At 46.4% G+C, this 21,874-nt stretch overlaps 1 protein-coding gene across 2 annotated transcripts in view; it reads right to left on the bottom strand.

Moving 5' to 3' along the window:
• The window catches only part of Fbxo42 (F-box protein 42), a 60,407-nt gene that overhangs the window by 8,102 nt on the left and 30,431 nt on the right, over window positions 1-21,874 (bottom strand). Inside the window, exons 4-6 of one of the 2 annotated variants that reach the window (XM_028754025.1) lie at window positions 19,547-19,681; window positions 3,095-3,248; window positions 1,554-1,664 (exon numbers count right to left, since the gene is read on the bottom strand). In XM_028754025.1, coding sequence (XP_028609858.1) covers window positions 1,554-1,664; window positions 3,095-3,248; window positions 19,547-19,681 — 400 coding nt within the window. The remainder of the gene's footprint in view (window positions 1-1,553; window positions 1,665-3,094; window positions 3,249-19,546; window positions 19,682-21,874) is intronic. The other variant, XM_028754026.1, reaches the window with a different exon arrangement.

Genomic DNA, 21,874 nt, shown 5'->3' with positions numbered 1-21,874 from the left:
AGAGAGAGAGAGAGAGAGAGAAAGAAGGAAGGAAGACAATCAATGTATGCCTGGTTTCTGGCTGGCGTCTCAGTTTCTGGTTGTCTCTTTAAGGTCTTCTATTTACATACAATGATGTAAAGTACTCCCAAATTTAAACCCTACAGGGCAGTTCCTTTTGTTCTTCTCCATAAATACTTTATATTTAATTTACATTTCTGTTTTTGTATTGTTTTCCTTTTAATTTTTTTATTGTTTTATTGTTTTCCATTTTAAAAAAACAGATTTTCACATATCCCAGGCTGGCCTCACACTGCTGCATTTTCAGGTACCCCAGGCTGGCCTCACACTGCTGCAAGGCTGAGGATGATCCTGAGCCCCTCCTTAACTATTTTAAAACATGAAGCTGCTTGGTCCCGTCATAGGGCAAGCTTGGGTCTGCAAAGACACTCACCCACACTCACACTCACACTCTCTCTCTCTCTCTCCCTCCCTCCCTCCCGCCCCCCCCCCCCCCCTTGAGACAGGGTTTCTTTCTGTAGCCCTGGCTGTCCTGAAACTCACAGAGATCCACCTGCTTCTGCCTCCGGGTGCTGGGATTAGAAGGCGTGACACCATGACCAGCTGCAATGACCCCCCCCCCCCATTTTATTCAGGGCACACAGGAAACTCCTGTGGCTCCTACCCATGCCAGTGACCCAGACGGACTTGCTGTCCTGACTGACACAGAAGGCGGGGGCTGGGGACCTGTCTCCCTGACAGGTTCCTCTTTCTAATTCACTTTCCCAATCTCCTATCCCATTTGAAGAGTCCACAGTTTCTACCCATCCTGTAGATATACCTTTTCCCTTCTCCTGAAGGGTCTAAGTTGGGCAGTAAACCATCCTGCTTCTTGAAAGATGGCCTTCTATAGGCACAGAACAAGAAGGAGCCTTCACAGGAACTTGACTCCATTGTACTAAACAGAAAGAAATTCTTGGGGCTGGAGAGAGGGCTCAGTGGTTAAGAGCACTGACTGCTCTTCCAGAGGTTCCAAGTTCAATTCCCAGCAAACACATGGTGGCTGACAACCATCTCTAATAGGATCTGATGACCTCTTCTGGTGTGTCTGAAGACAGCGACAGTGTACTCATATACATACAATAAATAAATAAATCTTAAAAAAAAAAAAAAAAAAAAAAGAGAGAGCACTGACTGCTCTTCTAGAGGTCCTGAGATCAATCCCCAGCAACCACATGGTGGCTCACAACCATCTGTAAGGGGATCTGATGTCCTCTTCTGGCCTGCAGATGTATATGCAGCAGAGCACTCAGACAGTAAATAGCCCCCCCCAACACACACACACACACACATACACACACACACACACACACACACACACACACACACACACACACAGAGGGTTTCTCTGTGTAGCCCTGGCTTTCCTGGAACTCACTCTGTAGACCAGGCTGGCCTCGAACTCAGAAATCCACCTGCCTCTGCCTCTCAAGTGCTGGGATTAAAGGCGTGCGCCACCACTGCCCGTTGAGTTTCTACCTTCTGGTTAGCATGAAGCAATTGGAAATACTTACATCTGCCGGGATCCTAAGGAGCCACCGAAGACAATCATTTTATCACCTATCACGCAGGAGGAATGGCCAGCCATGGGAGGAGGCCCGTGCGTGGTGACAATGCAGTTCCACCTAACAGAAAGCAGGGGAAGGAAGCACAAGTCAGAACCACCTGCTCCATCTTCAAAGTGTAAGACACAGAGGAGTGAGTGGTCCACTAAGAACACAGCCTGTCACCTTCCTAGCTAGCACGGAGAGGACGAGAATGGGTGCAGAGCCCGGGGCGGTCATGGCTTTCCTATGAGCTTCTTTCTTCAGGTTCCATCCATGTTAGGATCTCATGTGGCTGCAAACAGCCAGGGATGAACTGAAGACCACTACAGGACAAGATTTGGCTTCATGGCTCCTTCAGCCTGGTGTACTGAGGAAGTTCTACCTGTCATTTTATCTGATCAATGGTTACTGTCATTAAGACAGACATATCTAGGGGCTGGAAAGATGGCTCAACAGTCAAGAGCACTTGCTGGCTGCTCTTCCAGAGAAGACCTGGGTTCATTTCCCAGCACCCACATGGTGACTCCCAACTGTCTGTAACTGCGGTCCCAGGGGACCTGATACCCTCACACCGACACATGCAGGCAAAACACCAATGCAAACCAAAACAAACTCAGGAGGCAGAGGAATGAGGATCTCTGTGAATCTGAGGGAGCTTGGTCTGCACAGTGAGTTATAGAACAGTCAAGGAAATGTAGAGAGACCCTCTCTCAAAAAAAAAAAAACTAAACCAAAACAAAAAAAAAGAAAGACAAGATGTGTCTGAGAAGCAACCCGAAACTGTGGCAGCACGGAGGGTCCTTGTGTCACAGTGCTCCTGTGCTCCTGTGCTCCTGGAGGGAAGCTGCAGAAGCTGGAAGCTCCTCTCCAATGGGGAGAGAACGGGAGCTCTTCCCCTTCTTCTCCTTGAGGGAGAGGTTCTTAATGTCCTAAGGGCACACTGCAAAACACCTCAACTGATAACTAAGCTCTTGCTATGCTCCCTCTGCCTGGAAAAAAACTCTCCAAGGAATTCTGTCATTTTGTTAAAAGAATTTTTTTCAAGATTGTTAGTAATTTTAAAAAATATTTATTTTTATATTTATGTATGTCTATGTGAATTTATGGTGTGTGTGTGTGTGTGTGTGTGTGTGTGTGTGTATGTGTGTGTGTGTGTGTTGGATCCTTTGGAGCTGAGTACTGGGAAGTAAGACCAGGAAACACTCTAAACCACAGAGCCATCTCTCCAGCCCCTCCAAAAAGTTCTTGATACACAGAAATAAAGAATCCATTGATTTAAAGCTCATTTGAGGGAAGCAGGATAGTTTGGTGGGCTAAGGCACCTGCCACCGAGCCTGACAAACTGAACTTGATCTCTAGGAGTCACATGGTTCAAAGAGAGAAGTGGCTCCAGATGTTCTCTGGCCTCCATACACGTGGCATAAACCTACATACACCCACAATAACTAAAACATAACACGTGAAACCCATTTCCTCCAGATACAGACTGGGTTCTCTTTGGGGCTTACCAGTTTTTTGATGGTGAATACGTGTGAATTTCATCAAAGAATCTCTCTGGTTGGTGTAAGGGATAGGGACTTGGCCTTGTCCAGCCACCAAATAGCACTAGCAAGTCCTTGTACACGACCAGAGTGGCCCCAGCTTTGGGGGAAGGATAGGACCCTAGGAAAAGGTAACAGTACCATGGTTAGGATTTGGGAGCATACCCACAGATCACCTTTCCTCTGAAGGACAAGAAGGGAGGCAATGTCTGTCACACAGCAGAAGGGTAAGTGGGAGAAGCTGGGTTTTCAGGTCTAAGAGACCCATTACTATTTATACATCTTCATACCCAACACAGAGAAAGGTACTCAGCTTTCTTTGGAAAGTAGAGTGGAATGAGCACCCATCTCAAAAGGTCCCAACTTACCTTGGCTTAACTTTACAATGGCCACAGTCAGTGGGGTCATCCTAGGAAATGTGAGCTTTTATAGGCTAGTGAGAATGTTGGGTAATAGAGGACGCTCACCTTGAAAAGGTCTCATAGTCACAGAAAGAATGACGGACACTACAAACCATTCTGTGTTGTTGCTGTGCTGTGGTGTCTGGGAGTTATAGCAACTTACGACAGGTTCAGTGGACTCTAACCCTGTCATAACTTAGCCAAAGGGCAGCCTCAACTACACCCAGAGTTTGAGAGCAGCACGGGCTCCGTGATGCCCTATCTAAAAGAAAAAAAAAAGAAATGGCTCATGCTGAGGTGACACATCTCGTAGGTAGGAATATAACTTTCCCGAGCTTTCTGTTTTGGAATGACCATTGTTATCTCCCCTGACTCCTACTGGGCATCTCATAGTTATTATGGTCAGAGTAATTTGCCCCAATATCTACGGGTCAGAAAATACTGGAATATTAAAAAACAAAACAAAACTACCAGGCAGTTAAGAGCACTGGTTTGTTCTTTTAGAGGACCAGGATTAAATTCCCAGAAACCACATGGCAGGTCACAACATGTAACTACAGATTCAGGGGATCTGATGCCCTCTTCTGGACTCCATGGGCATCAGACCCACATGTGGAACACAGATACACATGCAGGCAAAATACTCAAGCACATAAAATAAATTTTAAAGTTTACTTTTTTTTTTTTTGAGACAGGGTTTCTTTGTGTAGTCCTAGCTGTCCTGAAACTGGTGCTGTAGACCAGGCTGGCCTCGAATTCAGAAATCCACCTGCCTCCCCAGTGCTGGGAGCAAAGGTGTGAGCGAACATCATTCAACAATTTTTTCTTTTTCCGTTTTCTTTTAAACTATTAAGAAAGGGTCTCATGCAGTCCAGGATGTTCTCACACCTGCTATGTAGCTAAGTATGACACTAAACTTCTGACCTACTGTCTCTATCTTTTGCCTTATAGGTACTGAGCATGCCCAGTTTATGGGCTGCTGAGGATGGTACCCAGGGTTTCCTTTGTGCCACATAGGCACACCAACTAAGACATATCCCCAGCCCCATAATCTGTTTTTCTTTAGTCCATAATTGTTTCTTGTTGAATAATTTGAAGCCTCTTAACTAAACTAGACAAATCTAACAATTCATTGTATTTTAATGATCTAGCTCAGTTATTGTATTCCAAAATGACTCATTTTGTGAAATACAAAACAAATTCATACCCTTTCACCTCACCTTTTACCTTATAGGTAAAGTGGAAGAGATAAACAAATAAAACAAAACAAAACTCCACAAATAAAATACCTAATAAGCCAGGCTATAGAGTGAGATCCTGTCTTTAAGGGAAAACAAAAAACAAAAAAACCCAGGTGGTGATGGTATCTGCCTCTAATCCCAGCACTGGGGAAGCAGAGGAACAAGATCTCTGGGTTCAAGGCCAACCTGGCCTACAGGTCTAGCTCCAGGACAGCCAAGCTAACAAAGAAGCCCCGCCTCAAAAAAGGAAGAAAGAGCTAAGCAGGAGAGTTGGCCCTGCCCCACACTAGCTGCAACTCTCAAGAGTGGTTCCCACACCTCGCTTGGGCAGAGGCAGGGGTGGGCTGGTCCCACCTCTCACCTGGGCAGTGCTGGGTGAGCTGCTGGAGCACCCGAAGGGGCAACAACAGGGTATGCTACAGTTTGTTGCCCCTTCTGTGGACTTGGGCTGACTGGCAGAGTGATGTCGGCTGAGACAGATGCATGTGCTGAGAGAAGATCCGTGCTGAGACAAGACCCTTGGAGGGCTCAAAAGAACTCCAGCGTGACAGAGGCTGAGCTGTGCAGTGCTTAGGTCTCAAGTTTTCGCTGCTCTTCACCTCCCTGAGAGAGGCACAGCTGAGAACTTCTCTTGGTGTCTCCCTGAGTCCCTCCTGCTCACTGAGGCGGAGGCCTGGCTGTCTGTGCTAGGTAGTGCCACCGCTGCTGACTCGTGTTTGTTCTCCTGACTCTACCGAACTGTACTGCTGGTGTATCTGTGAAGTGTTTGCGAGTGGATGGAGCGGCTGCTGCTGACCTGTGAACTGAACTGTACTGCTGATCGCAGACAGCACAGATGGAGTTGCTCCAAAGAACCTTTCTAAACAGGTCCACTTCCCCTCTTATCCTTTCTTTTCCACTCCTTCTGGTGGGTGGTGGGCTAAAAGGGAGGTTAAAGTGTTTAAGAACCATCATTAAAAAGCTTCTACAGCTAGATTTGTTATTTGTTTGCTTTCTTTGGGAGTGGGGGGAGGTTGCCAAGGTGGATGGTGGATATGGAGGGATGAGATGACTAGGCTTAGCTGAATGACATGACATTCACAATCAATAAAAAGTTAAAAGAAAGGAACAAGAAATAGGTAGAAGACAGCAGCGTCACTCAGTGTCTTACACCCTCTAGACTAGCAAGTGGGTTGATCCGAGACCTGGTGATATGGTTTACAGTCAATTGTAGAAACTGATGCTTAACACCATGGGTCTCCCCAGCAGCCACACAATGGAACAAACCAAAGTGTTAATTCTTATTTCTATTTATTAAGATTTATTTCAGTATTTATGTACATGGTGTGTGTGTGGTGTATATCTGTGTGGATGTGTGCACATGAGTGCAAACAAGACATCAGATCCCCATGGAGCTCTAGTTCCAGGCCACTGTGGCCTGCCTACATGGGTGCTGGGAACTGAACTGGGGATCTTCTGCAAGAGCAGTATGTGCTGTCAACTCCTGAACTCACCCTCCAGCCCTTCAAATACAATCTGTAATACAAATTTGGTAATCTGTATAAAAATCTCTACAGCATCGATACTGAGCCCGTGATTCCATTTCTGGAGATTAGTAAGATTCTTGAGCAGATGAAAGAATCAACGCTGAACTGATTTTCTATCTACTTGATACAAGGCAGGAACTTCAAGTGAGAAAATGCCTCCAGTGGACTGCCTGCCTACAGGGAAGCCTGCAGGGCATCTTCTTGATTAGTGATTGATGGGGGTGGGCTGAACTCATAAATGTCACAAGCCTATCACTTTCTCAAAATTCACTCAGTCTCAACAAACAGGATTGTTACCTTAGTCTTAAGATTTACATGAAAACAACTCAGTTCCTCTTTACTTATTCATGTGGGTGTGTGGTGGTTACACACTCGTGCTGAAAGCATAGGATACCTCGTGGTTCCTTCCATTTTGTGGGTCAAGGACTGGAGTCCATCTGGAAGGCAGAGTGCAGGTGACAGTACTTTCTCTTCTGACTTTTTTTTTTTTTTTTTTTGGTTTTTTGAGACAGACTTTCTCTGCATAGCCCTGGCTGTCCTGGAACTCACTCTGTAGACCAGGCTGGCCTCGAACTCAGAAATCCGCCTGCCTCTGCCTCCCAAGTGCTGGGATTAAAGGCGTGCGCCACCACCACCCAGCTCTGACTTCTTTACATACAGGGTGCCATCCATTCTGAGGGCCTTCTGCTCTCAGATAACCCTGTCTGGAAATACCCTCATGGACCTGGCCAGAGGTGCATCTCTTGGTTGGTTCCAGAACCCATCGTGATTAAATGTCAGGGCAGAGGCAGGGTTAGCCCTCCTGCTGGCTATGGTAGCACAGACTGGACTCCCAGCACCTGGGAGCTGGTGCTGATCATCAGTGTCCCTATCTCTGATGCTGCTGCCTCCATCGGCCCTTCCGATAAGGACTGAAGGCTACATCTGGCTTAGTGGGCAGAGCAGTTACCATCTTCAGCTTCTCCAGTGTTCGATGTCCAGGTTGGACCACCCAGTCCTTATGATGGCAGCCACTCTAATGAGTCCCTTTTACTTTTATTTTATTGTTTACTATTTATTTTGGTTTTGCAAGACAGAGTGTGATAGTTTGAATATTCTTGGTCGAGAGAATGGCACTATTAGGAGGTGTGGTTTTGCTGGAGCTGGTATGGCCTTGTTGGAGGAAGTGTGCCATCGTGGACATGGGCTTTAAGACTCTTATCCCAAGCTGCCTGGAATCCAGTCTTCTCCTAGCTACCTTAGGAACAAGAAGTAGGACTCTCAGCTCCTCCTGCACCATGCCTCCCTGGATGCTGCCATGCTCCCACCATCATGATAATGGACTGACCCTCTGAACCTGTAAGCCAGTCCCAGTTAAATGTTGTCCTTATATGAGTTGCGTTGGACATGGTGTCTGTTCACAGCAGTATAACCTAAACTAAGAGAGTTTCTCCATGTAACAACTATGGCTGTCCAGGAACTCACTCTGTAGACCAGGCTGGCCTCAGACCCAGAGACCTGCCTGCCTCTGCCTCCCGAATGCTGGGATTGAAGTCATTCATCACCACACTTGGCTATGAATCCCTTTTATAATCCATATAAACTCATAGTGATTCGCATCCCCTTACATGTGTATATTATGCATGTGACTATATGAACCCTTTCATTTTAATAATAGGATAATGACAGATAATGGGTTTTACTTTACAAAAGTTCTGATTAAAGGGTTATTAAAATAAATTAGCATTTTAAATATATAAGTATTTCCCTGGTCACCATCTTCTATAGTTACTGCAAAGTAAATAAAAGCAAACCCAGATTGTTCCCACTATTGACTTTTAGACAAAAGACTTCCAGCTACACTTGTGATTTGTTAATAGTCGGTGATTTTGAAAGCTGATCCAGGCCGAGACATGAGGGACGGACGCGTCAGAAGCAAAGTCTGAGATGGAGCTCAATAGCATGCTAATGATTTCAAAAGAAAAGCAGCAAGCAAAAAACTGTTCAGCTCATAGGCACCCGTGTGTTGAATTGCATGTTGTGTTTTAAAGAGGACATGGGCTAAACTGCCCTGAAACCAGGAGTAAACACTGTCCTCTTGAAGACAGAGATGGTGCATTGGTTAAGAGTGCTCACTGCTCTCCCAGGAAACCTGACTTCAGTTCCCAGCACTCATCCTGCCAGTAATTCCAGCTTCAGGGGCTCTGAGGGCCACAGGACAACACAACACATATCTATCTGTCTGGGCTAAAGGCCTTGGGGGGAGAGTTGTCATCTGTCATCTATTTTACCCCAATGGGTTTGCTTAGCACACTGCAGAAATGAGTTGCTCTGCTTCTCTGATAACAGATTATCCTGGGTCAGAGGGACTATTTCTTATGAAAACATTTGCTAAACTGAAACCTATCACATGGAAGTCTCCTGATAAGAGGTTCCTCCTATGGTGGGACAGAGCTGCCTCTCTGTAATCATGACACAGCCTGGAAGCAGTGGCTGCCATCACAACATAATAAATCCAAACACTTCTCTTTTATAGTTTTAAAACAGGGTCTTTTTATGTAGCCCTGGCTGCCCAGGCTAGCATAGAAATCAGAGACCTACCTGCCTCTGCCTCTCAAGTGTTGGGATTGGAGGTGTGTGTGTGTGTGTGTGTATGTGTGTGTGTGGTGTGTATGTGTGTGAGACCATGCCTGGCTTTCTTACTGTAAACTTGTCTCTCCAATTTCCCCCGTCTTTCAACAAGATCAGACATGTCATTAATTGACACAAGAATTCACTGACATTAGAGCTTGAGGGTATGTACGTATGTATGTATGTATGTATGTATGTATGTATGTATGTATGTATAGTCTTAGTCAAAGTTTCACTATATGGTTTTCTTTGTTTTGAGATGGGATATCCCTGTGTTTTGTGGGCCTTGACTTTGCTTCAACCTTCTAGTCTCAGGCTATGTGCTGGAACACAGCCATGTCTCCACCGCCAGCTACAGGTATACATCTTCACTCTTACGCCCACACCCATGCCCTGAAAAACATCCCGAGCAGTTTACAGAATGTCCCGATGGCATAAACCTCAGTACCTGCCGTGAGAAGTAGGCCAGGGGCATGAGCAGAAAGAGCTCCCTGGGCATTGTTCCCAGTGCCCATAAAGCCACATGAAAGATCACTGCATCAACAGGGCAACGTTTACCAGCTAAAAATTAATAACATGAAAAACGGTGAGGACTCCTTGTCTCCACTGCAGGCTCTTTCTGAGGCAGGAGAGGTGCATCTGGTAACTTGTTCATTGTAGCCCGAGTCAGAGGCGCCTTCTAAGCAGCTCCATTCACAGTGAAGACAATGTTGGTAGTCACAGAAAAACAGGAAACCCCCACTAACTCTGAAATACCTTAGTCTATTGACTGTTCCTAGAGGACCACAGGTCACTCAGATTGTATGGGGTAGTTCCTGCTCTTCTCTCCATCAGCACAGAATACCATCCACCTCCAAAAAGTATGTGTTCTAGAAAGACCTCAGAATCTGAAGAATTCCTTTCTTCCCTCTGCTTTTCCGCATAGACCCCGAGACCACAGGCACACACTGTCCCAGGACTGATCAGGCCAGAGGAACAAGGCAAAGCTACCACCCAAAGTAATCTGTTAACACAGTAAGGGGAAACCAGAGCCAGCAATGACAAGTGGAAAGGCCCTTGAATCGAGCACACTTCCTCTGCGGCTGCGCTGAGCCAGCCAGAGAGAGAGGGGAGGACACATGGAGCACACTTCCTCTGCGGCTGCGCTGAGCCAGCCAGAGGGGGGAGGACACATGGAGCACATGCTCTATGCCTCAGGCTCAACTGCCTGTCAACGCAAGAAAGGAAGGCAGGAGCTGACCAAGGCCAGACCTACCCCATGAAAGGTGCCTGGACATAAGCTTCTCCTACTGTGTCCCCTTGCCTCCCAACAGGACAGAGCAAGCTCACCTGCAAATACAGGATGGAAGCAGGAGGGATGGACAGGCAAACATACATTTAATTGGGGCTGGCTTACAGTTTCAGAGGTTCAGTCCATTATCATCATGGCAGGAAGAATGGCAGCATCCAGGCAGGCATGGTGCTGGAGAGGGGGCTCAGAGTTCTACATTGTGATCCTAAGGCAGCCAGAAGGATACTATCTCCCACAGGCAGTCAGGGGGAGGGTCTCTCTTTACTGGGCGAAGCTTGACCACAGGACCTTAAAGCCCACCTCCACAGTGACACACTTCCTCCAACAATTAGCTACCTTCATAAGAGCTGCCTTGGTCATGGTGTCTCTTCACAACAATAAAACCCTACCTAAGATACCATCTCTCCAGTGCCACCACTCACCAAGCCAATAAATCCTCTAATCCCAGCACTCCTGAGACAGACAAGCAGATCCGTGAGTTCCAGGCCAGTCAGGTCTATAAAGTGAGACCCTGCCTGAACCAAAACCAAAGAGCCAGTGTCAACACTGGCAGAGTAGTCTGTAAGCATTCTCTGACTGTCGTGACATGATGTCATAGGTACTTTAACTAGTACACAACTGTTAAGAGTGTGAGGTCTTCAAGAAGCAATGCTTAGGTGCTAGCAGGATAATTTATATGGTAAAGACACTTGCTGTCCTGGGGTTCATTCCTGGAGCCTACATGGCGGAAGGTAGAAACACCTCAGAGACTCCTCGGCACTCCATACGTGCTACAGAGCACTCACGTTTGCATCACCTCGCCATAACAAGGGTGGGGCCTAGGGGTTTGGTTTGCTTCATTTTTTTGAAACAAGGTTTTTCTCTGTGTAGTCCAGGCTGTTGTGAACTCTGTAGACCAGGCTAGCTATGAACTAAGAGATCCTCCTGCCTCTGCCTCCCAAATGCTGGGATTAAAGGCTTGCACCACTGATGCCCAACAAGTGTGGGTTTTATTTTTTTTTTTTAAAGAAAAAAAAAACATTCATTCTTCACATAAACACAGTTAACTTTTCACTGACATATGTCAATCAAATAGCATTTTAAGATTTCAGAAAGTATATTAAAATAGCAATGGTGCCAAAAGAGCACACAGGGTAGAGCTACACTCAATACAGAGGCACTCAACACACACTCAACACACACTCAACATACTTAATACAAAGGCACAAAATACACACTCAACACTCAGTACACACAATACAAAGGCACTGGCAGAGAGAGCACAGAGAGCAGAGCCATACTCTATACAAAGGTACTGACAGAGACTGGGAGAGAGAAAGTTCCAAGCCTCTACCTGTCAGAAATATAGATTCTAGGGAGGGAAGTTCAATCTCATTCCCAAGGTCCAGGAGACCTTCTGAGCTCTAAAGGACAAAGCAGTCTCCTACCCAGAAGTCAAGCTGACACCTACAAGTCAATAAATGACCAATCACACGCTCATCTGCCTCACAAGAGCAGGTATCTTTTCCACAAGAGACTATGAGCCAAGTCTTCAGACACGTTAGGCTTATTCAAACCAGTACATTGAGAAAGCGTAAGTTAGAAGTGCCACAGGATAAAAACCTGTGATTCCACAATGAGAATGGATTTCTACAACTTCATAAAAGGTTAACATATAGATGGTACCAGAGACACATAAGATGACATACAAAATGAAGTTCCCTGTGTCCTAAGCCACAGGATGGCGTTAGGAGATTCCACGGATACCTGAGAATGAAGAGAGACAGTGCTGGGTGATTTAGGCGAGCCACTGCACAGGGAACCCGAGAGCAACCAGGAGGACATGGTAAAGACTTGAAAGGGGGGGGATTCTGCTTTATTTTCAGTGACACTGTGAGATTTTGAATAAGAAAGAATGTAAAAGGCTCCTCGGTTGGACTAAATGACTTGGAGTCAAAGGCTAATGGGAGGAGCCAAGGACATTTTAGTAGGGATACATTTGGTAACCACAAAACAAAACAAACGAACAAAAAACTCAAAACACCTAATGGTAGAACTGAGCCTTCTCATTCACAAACAAAGCCGAACTAAAAGATAAAACAATAGGATTAAGGGCTGAAGAGACAGCCCAGTGGTTAGAGCAGTGCCTCCATTCCAAGCACCCACATGGTGGCTCTCAAAGGTCTGTAACTCTAGTTCCAGAGTACCTGATGACACCTCCTCCTCCTCTTTTCTTTTCTTCTTCATTTTTTTTCTTTTCCCTTTTATTGATTTGTCAAGACTGGGTTTCTCTGTATAACCCTGGCTGGCCTGGAACTCAGGGATCCACCTGCCTCTGCCTCCTGAGTGCTGTGATTGAAGATCGGGGGTGGTGGCCTCCTTGGTCACTGCATGCACATAAGACATAAGACATATATGCACACAGACATATATACAGGCAAAACACCCGGACACATAAAAAGAAACTACTACCTGCGGTTGAGACAACAGCAGGAACTTGTACTTTAAAGATGCATAAGTCTCCTTCCAGGTGCTCAGTGCTTATCAATTGATAAACAGCCACTCTACCTCCGCCAGTTCCAGAGTCTCAGAACATTTTTCTGGGTAACAATTAACAATAAACTATTTAAGGTTGTGTGTGATGATGCGCACCTTTAATTCCAGCACCCAGAAGGCAGAGGCAGGCAGACCTGAATTTAAGACCAGCCTAGTCATGTTTCAAATTCCAGGATAGCCAGAGCTATACAGTGAGACCCTGTCCCAAAACATAAACAAACAAACAAACAAACAAACAAACTAGAAAAGGGCTAGGTGGACTCACAGCGGCCCTAACAGAGGACCTGCCTGCCTACAGGTGCGTTTTCTTTATGTTGATGTGCTTGTGTACGTGTGCCACGGTGCACATGCGGAGCTCAGAGGAAGACCTGCAAGAACTGGCTGTCCTCTTCTACCATTTGGGTACTGAGGATCAAATTCTGGTCACTATGCTTGGTACTGCTGAGCTACCTAACTGGCCCATGTGTCTCTTTTGAAAGTACAGATCCAGGAGGCCGGCGAGGCGGCTCAGTGTTTGCTTTGGCAGCTCCAAGGCCCTGAACTGGAGTCCCAGATTCATGTAACAAGCTGGGTAAAGTCTTAGGAGCACTTAAGTGCTGTGGAGGTAGAGACAGGAAGACTATTGGGGTTTGCTGGCTGTCAGCCTACCCAACTCCCACCCCCTAAAGTGAGCTTTATGTTCAGGAAAAGACCCTGCCTCAAAGGCAGAGAGTGATAGAGGACACCTGACACCCTCGTCTGGCTTCCATGTGTGTATTCACACCTGCACATATACATATACCACCCACCCCCCCCAGATCCACCATCCCGTCCACAACTCTGCACATTCGGAAAGGGAGTCTCCTATGGGACTAAAGACTCTACACCTAAGCATGCAGAGATGTGAAGACGACCTGCCATATCTACTGTCTAGGAGCTTGTAGTCTTTCTTACTTCTCTGTACAGAGAGCTAGGAAGCACACAGAAGCTATGAAGTCCAGAGACACAGAGTTGAGAATGTGGGGCTGAAGTAAACAGACAAGCAGACTGCAAACCTTTTGTCTTTGGATATAAATTCTTCTAAAACAAGATTCTGAACCCACAAGCCAGTACTGGGAACTCCACATGAAGGTACAGAAACTGGGAAGTGATTAAAAAAAAAAAATCCTCGGAAGATCCTCTGGGAGAAAGAGGGAAAATGACACAGTGCCCAGGGCTTGGCTCCACAGAGTTCCTACGCAGAGACTCCATCAGCACAGCACTGAGCTGCTGCTAGCTGAGAAGACAGCCAAACCAACTCGAGTGTTCGCCTTTTCTGCACATGACAGTGGGGTAATCTTTAGGAAGTTTTGAAGACAGAACTCTCCAATGCTAAATGAATAATTTTATCTCGCATTAAAGCAATGAAAAGGGCAGTATGACTTACAGTTGTTATTAAAAAGGTAATGGAATCAGTTTCAGTTTGCATTATAGGTGATTTATTTGAGAAACTGGTTTAAGCATTAGTCTTTTGAAACACACACTTAAGTTTATGTACTCTAGGAATTAAACATAGGCTAAGCCACACAAACCTCATTAAGAATTAAGGTGCCGCCGGGCGGTGGTGGCGCACGCCTTTAATCCCAGCACTTGGGAGGCAGAGACAGGCGGATTTCTGAGTTCGAGGCCAGCCTGGTCTACAGAGTGAGTTCCAGGACAGCCAGGACTATGCAGAGAAACCCTGTCTCGAAAAACCAAAAAAAAAAAAAAACAAACAAAGAATTAAGGTGCCACCTCTGTACAATTCTAGAAGGTCAGCTAGTTTCTTAGGACTACTTTGGCAAAGACTAGACTTCTGTTCATTCACAAGTACCATGACTTCTGACGACTCCTCCCCCCCACTATTTCATGAGTGAGAAAACAGTCAGTACAAAGTCTGCCCCACCCCACCCCACCCCCGCCAGCAGCCGGACCCACACCCCTACTCCTATCAATAAGTGTCAACTCCTTCACTCGACAATTCCCCTCTGTCTGCTCAGTTACCTCCTCCAGAAGACCACTGTCACTGTCATTCAGACATGCTATAAAGTCAGAGTGATAGATGGCCTAGAACTCACTATTCAGACCAGGCTGACCTCAAGCTTGCAGTAATCCTCCTGCCTCTGCTTAACAAGTATGGGGATTACAGGTATTCACCTTCACATTTGGAAAATACACTCCATAAAACTGCAACTAACATCTCTATGGGCTGGTAGAACACATCTTTAACCCAGCAACATGGATCTCTATGAGTTCAAGACCAGCCTGGTCTACATGGTGATTCCTGGGTCAGCCAAGGCTGCAGAATGAAACCCTGTCTCAAAAAAGCAATAATAGCCTGGTGGTGGTGGCGGTGCATGCCTTTAATTAATGCCAGCACTCAGGAGACAGAGGTAGGTGGATCTCTGAATTCAAGACCAGCCTGGTCTACAGAGTGAGTTCCAGAGACATCCTGTCTCAAAAAAACCGGGAAAAATCAACATGGCTGAGTGGCACCTAGCGTTCTTCCAGAGGACTTCGTTCAGTTCTCAGCATCAACACCAGGCAGCTTTCTCACCTGTAACTCCAGCTTCAGCCCCTCTGGTCTTCTTGGGTGGCGGCACTCCAGTGCATATATCCCCATGCCCCAGAGACAGGGGCATACATAAGCCAAAGACTATGCAATGCACACACCCGCCCTCCCAGTCCCATGCCATGTCACTTGGCACCTTACTCTCCCACTCTACAAACCACATGCGGAACACTCTAGCTGATTCCAACCTTCTGCTCCTACCTTTCTGAACTGGCAGCGTTTCTCATCTAGAGATCACTACCAGCCCCTTGCCCAAGGACACATGCTTCTTGAGATGCTGGATGCTGCTGTTCTCATAATAACACATGTTTTCACTTCCTACAAGTATAGTTGACCCACCTGCACCAGATGTGCTTAATCACAGGTAGGCAGGAAGTATGACAGGAGATGTGTAGGCAGAAGGATGTCAGGATGTATGCTTGCCCCCAACTGGACAAAGTGAGCTGCCTTTCTAAGCACCTGGCTGATGTAGCTCGTGGCCATTTTCTGGGAACTCTGAATGGACCTGGCCAGAATCTATCATCCTGGCCAGTATTTAATTAAAGCTTGCTGCAGATTTAGTGGGATTAATGACATCTGTAATCTTATATGAAGATGGAAGCATAAATGTTCAAGTTCAACCTCTGCCACAGGAATCAAGGTCAGCTGAGGCTACGTGAGCCCCACGAAACGTAAAAGAACCACACCCACACTTCTCTCTACTATGTATCCCGCTCCCCAGAAAGCGTCTACTTTGTATCTAGCTACACAAGATGTGAACGACTGGCCCTCTCTCCTAGATCCAATCCAGCACATAGAGAGCCAGCAGAGCCAGCGTCTCATCCTCTCCACACCGTGACTACCCAGACTCCACACTGCTCTGACTGTGAGAAAGCCTCCAGCCTGATCGCTTTGATCTACCTCATTGCTTTCTGATATCCAGGAAGCAACAGAGCATTCTTGGAGATTTTGGAGATTTTTGTTTCGTTTTGGTTTGGTTTTTCTATGTATTCCTGGCTGGAGTAGAACTCACTCTGTAGACCAGAGTAGGCTTGAACTCAGAGATCCACCTGCTTCTGCCTGGGATTAATGGCATGTGCCACCACAGCCTGGCTGAGTTCTTTGGAACCTAAATCAGATCTTTATATTGCTCTCTTGAAAATCCCAATTGAAAAGCCAGGTGGTGGTGGCGGCGGCCTTTAATCCCAGCACTTGGGAGGCAGAGGCAGGCGGATTTCTGAGTTTGAGGCCAGCCTGGTCTACAGAGTGAGTTTCAGGACAGCCAGAACTACACAGAGAAACCCTGTCTCGAAAAACCAAAAAAAAGAAAAAAAAGAAAAAAGAAAATCCTGAAAAGCTCAGCTCCATTTCAGACCCTGGTCACCATTCTCTCCTCTACTCACTGCGGTGGTTTAAATGCAAACGGCCCCATGTGTGTGGCCTTGTTTGTGTGTCAATGTGGGTAGTGGACTTTGAGGTTTTAGAAGCCCAGTCTCCCTTGGCCTACGGATCAGGCTGTAGCCTCAGCTACTGCTCCAGCACATGTGCACTGCCGTGCTCTGCCATGCTATAATGATAATGGCCTAGCCTTCGGAACTGTAAGCAAGCACCCAGTGTTTTCTTTGTTCTCACAGCAATAGCAAAGCGACTAAGACACTCGCGATGATGCGACAACCGTCAGCTTTTGACTCGTGTAACACATCTTCCCTTTGCTGCCCAAGAGTCTTTGCATATGAATCTTGATCTGGTCATACAGCTGGTGACACACATTCAACCTCTACAAAACCGCCTCTTGGCCAGCACCAGAAGAACAGCGCCAGCACCCTCCCTTCAGTGCACTACAACAGGGCAGCCAGATACAGCAGCACACACAAACAACTTGAGGTTTGTTCAGTAAGAGCCCAGTGTTTCAGTTAGAAGTGGTTGGAGCTGGGACTCAGGAGAGCACACACAACACACATTCTTTCAGAGAATCTTTCCAGGGGATCTCAGCCTAAATGAGAATTTCATAAGATTGTTTTTAGCAAACAGTTGTTTGGACTTTTGTTTAAATAGTTATCTCAGCCAGGTGGTGGTGGCATATGCCTTTTATCCCAGCACTCAGGAAGCAGAAGCAGGAGATCTGTGAGCTTGAGGCCAGTTTATGGCATTCTATAAAAAATGACTTTAAACATTCAGTAGCTTGAATGTTTAAAAAGGAAACAGGCATAGTCCTAGCACGTAACAGAGGCAGAAAGATCAGGAGTTCAAGACCAGCCTGAGATATAAGAGACTCTGTCCCCAACAGTCAACCAACCAACAAGTCAATCAGCCAACCTAAAGAGAACCATCTCAATGACATTTTCTATGTACACTCTGAATTAGCAAACCAGCTAGAATGTGGAACTCAAAGCACTGTCTTTACACTTAGTGGTTTACCAGGCTGGAGAGACAGCATGTGCCGCTTATGCAGAGACTAAGTGTGGATCTTAACATCCATGCTGGTTGCTCAAAACTGCCTCAACTCCGGCTCAGCAATCTGACAGCTTCTTCTGGACTCTGCCAGCACTGGTGCTCATAAGCACATACCTTCCCCATGCTACATAGTTGGAAATAAATACATTTTATATGACAACAAAAACTTAGTGGTTTATTAAAAAGAATAAAGTTTCACGTGTATCTTTTTTGTTGTTGTTTTGTTTTGTTTTTGTTTTTTTGAGACAGGGTTTCTCTGTGTAGCCCTGGCTGTCCTGGAACTCACTCTGTAGACCAGGCTGGCCTCGAACTCAGAAATCCACCTGTCTCTGCCTCCCAAGTGCTGGGATTAAAGGCGTGCGCCACCACCGCCCAGCCAAGTTTCATGTGTATTTGAAGGTGCCCAGCCCAGAGCTCCATTTGCAAAGGAAGGAATGATACCCATGGCAGATTAGCAAGGTGTGTAGGGAGGTTACACGATGCAACAGAACCGGCACTGAGACTGGGAAAATCAAGGCTGCTGAGAAATGGCACCTCAGCCCGATGTCAGGTATAGTGGCTACAGGGTGCTACATTTTAAAAGTGTTTCAACGTTTATACAGCCCTGCACAGCCCACGCCTGCCCCCAGTACTCTTGATAACCTGTGTGCACCTCCTGCCCTATCTGCTTATATTTGTGGAAGAGCTAGGCCTCTGGCCACAGCCTCCCAGTGGCGGTTCTGCAAACACGGGGAGCATGACTGGCCTTCCCAGCCTTCAAGACGGGATCATGCAATCCATACTTCTGGGAGGTACGCTAAGTCACACTCACTAAGAACTGAGACCATGCCAGAAGGGAAGCTCCTGCCTCCTCACCAGTGTCCTTCCTAAAAGGCCAAGCAGATCCAACCTAAGCCAACTGGCAAGGCAAGGTCTAGGTAAGTGACAAGAGCCCAAGGAGAACCCAAGTCTCCTTGGTGCCGAGCCTCAGTTCCATCCTTGAAAAGCTAAGTGACGAGTGTTCGGGAATGCCTGCCAATGAATCTAGCAGAGCAGCTAACACCCCAGAGGCTCAACTTCTCCACGGCACCAGCACCTCCAATCTTAGGACTGACACTTAAATTTGACAGGACAGTCTCACGAGTGCAAAAACAACTGTTTTTTGTTGTTGCCTTTTTAAGGAAAGATTAAATCAAAAGGATAAAAGGAATCTGTTTTCCAGAGTAATTCTGCCATCCTGGGACTGGGTAGGAATGCACCTACTATGAAATCTTCCCACACTCCCGAGTAACCAGCAGAGGCATGTCCTATACACTCCCCGAATATCTGAGCTGGCAAGAACAAGTGTTATTCAGAGACCTCAGCTCTGGGACAATAGCTCCTGTCAGCCAACTATGGTTCTCACGACTCTGTTCTGTTCTTCAACTTCATTCCAAACAGAAATCACACCTGAGAAAACCCTGAGAAAACCACACCATGGATCACACAGTGCCACGGTGATGCTGGGCAGGCACCAGCACTCATATCGACACCACAACACAAACTTACTTACTTATTTATTTATACAGAATCTCTTTATGTAGCCCTGACAGCCCTGGAATTCTCTATGTAGACCAGGCTGACCTAGAACTCACAGAGAACCATCTGCCTCTGCCTCCCAAGTGCTGGGATTAAAGATGTGCACCATCTATAATTTTATTTTTACTGCAAAGATTTAGATGAGCATATGACCCTAGGCATTTACATAGCAGATGTGACAAAGAACGCGGGACACTAGTAACATATGCCAACAAGTCCTTTGTGAGAGGCCAGAGGTCAGCAGTCCATCACTTACCTGAGGCCAACGGTCGAATCCACTCTTTGCTATTTAGGTCGAGCCTCCAGAGGTCATTGAAGGCAGCATTGCAACTGCTCTGGGTACAGCCTCCAAAGACATACATAGACTGATTGGCATCATAATAGCACGCACCTACAGGGAGTGAAGAAAAACAACCAACAAGTGACTGCACCTTCATTTGAGATATCTTTAACATTTAACCATAACCCTTTTTGTTTTCCCAAACCGTAGTTATTCCACACATTCAACAACTCTGGACCAGGCACCAAGGCCCTCTCCTCATCAGCCCGTCTTCAGACTCATCAGCGTCTTACTATCACTGAAAAGAAGCCCAGAGAAAAGCCACAGACAGTTCTCTTTATTATTTAAAATTTTCTAACATATATTTTGTGTGTTTGGGTGTCTTTCCTGCATGTGTGTCATGTGCATCACATATGTGCAGTGCTCATGGAGGCCAGAAGAGGATGTTAGATTCCCCTGGAACTGGAGTCAGACAATTATTAGCTGCCTTAAAAAAACAGTAGGCACTCAACCTTCTAGAAGAGCAAACAGTGCTCTTTAACAGACAAGCCGTCTTCCCAGCCCCTCAACATTTTATTTCTGAGCAGTAAGCACAGCAGCAATGGCATCGGAGGAGATGGTGGAATTCCAGGAAGAGCAACACACATCCAGAGTGAAGTTTCCTTCAGTCAGGCTAATCTAAACTGCATCCTGTGTCCTAGGGCAAAGACGCCAGCATCCCGACAGTCCTTCCTCTGTCTTCCAAGGACTTTTCTCTAAGTCTTGTATTCCCAAATATAACCTAAAGCACAAATCTTTATATGAAACACAACAACGTCAACTGTGAAAACAATTTTGACCAGCACCGTGAACACCACACAGACACCACTGTGCCTAAATCAAGGTGGGTTTAATGAAGTACAGCAAAGGAAACAGCAGTTCAGGCCCAAAGCAAATGAAGGAAGAAGCAGAACTGAGCCCCTAGTCACGCTGGTTGGTACAGGCTAAATCAGGATAATTTGTCCCGAAGAGAGTAAAGGCCACAGAAGAGCCGCAGTTAGTTGATTACAGTGCATCATAGGAGCAGTCCCAAGAAACAGAGGCAAAGAAAGGAGCTAACCCCAGAAGGACCTGATCTGGAGTTCAGATGAGAGGCAGAAAAGCTGAGCTCTGCCCTGGCGGGTCCCTGAGGCTTGTCCAGTTGCTGTCCTTAGGAGAAGATGAACACAAGCCCTGCAGCCTCACAGGACTACCTGGACCCCAGGGAGAGACTGAGCAAGCTTCCCCGTGTCCACCTCATGCACACAGGCTTGGGGAGTTATCCTCCTTCTTCACATAAACCCACCAGTTGGTGTCACATGAAAGGAAGGGCAGAGAGTAAAGAGTCCATAGTCCTGAGATGCTTGTGCTTGGCTGCAGTTTAGTCCTGTTCAACACTATTTTCAAGGTCTCTTTGCAACTGTGATGCCCTCTCCTCGAGTTCTGAGAAAGGGGGCTGTTGCTACCCCGTATTTGCTGCCACGGTTAGTTACAGCACTGGTGTGCACCAACTCTGGGAGGCACCTCGTTTCTCTCATCTCAGTCAGCTGTCAGACCTGTAAGCCAGCTTGTTACCCAGGCCATGTCAAAAACTGGCTGAATAAAGCCATGTGTTTTGTTGGTTGCCCCAGTAATCCCAGTAAAGGAGCAAATGATCACGAGGCCACCACTGCACTAACAACAAAAACGCAGCACTGTGACACAGGGGCGCTCTCTCACCCAGCACCCACTCCAGTGACATAGGGAGCTTTAAGTGTTCTTGGTTGGTTTTATTTTTTTTGTGGGGGGGGGGTGTTATTTGTAGACAGAATCTATGTAGCCCTGGCTGTCCTGGAAATCTCTACATAGACCAGGCTGCCCCAGATCTCACAGACAGCTGCTGCCTCTCCCTACTAAACGCTGAGATTAAAGATGTGCACCACCATGCCCTGCCTTTAAATACTAACCCTTCAGGACTGGAGAGACGGCTCAGCAGTTAAGAGCACTGACTGTTCTTCCAGAGGTCCTGAGTTCAATTCCCAGCAACCACATGGTGGCTCACAACCATCTGTAATGGGATCTGATGCCCTCTTCTGATGTGTCTGAAGATGGCTACAATGTACTCATATACATAAGATAAATAAATGCTTTAAAAAAAAAATCACTGTCTGTTCTTCCAGAGGTCCTGAGTTCAATTCTCAGCAACCACATGGTGGCTCACAACTGTCTATAAGGGGAGCTGATGCCCTCCTCTGGCATGCAAGTGCACATGCAGCAGAGCATTCTAATATATATATACATATATGT

Source organism: Grammomys surdaster, unplaced genomic scaffold (assembly GCF_004785775.1).
Source record: "Grammomys surdaster isolate TR1022 unplaced genomic scaffold, NIH_TR_1.0 125977, whole genome shotgun sequence".
NCBI lineage: Eukaryota > Metazoa > Chordata > Mammalia > Rodentia > Muridae > Grammomys > Grammomys surdaster.
The sequence above is the reverse complement of the archived record's forward strand: the minus strand, read 5'-3'. Positions and strand labels throughout refer to the sequence as shown.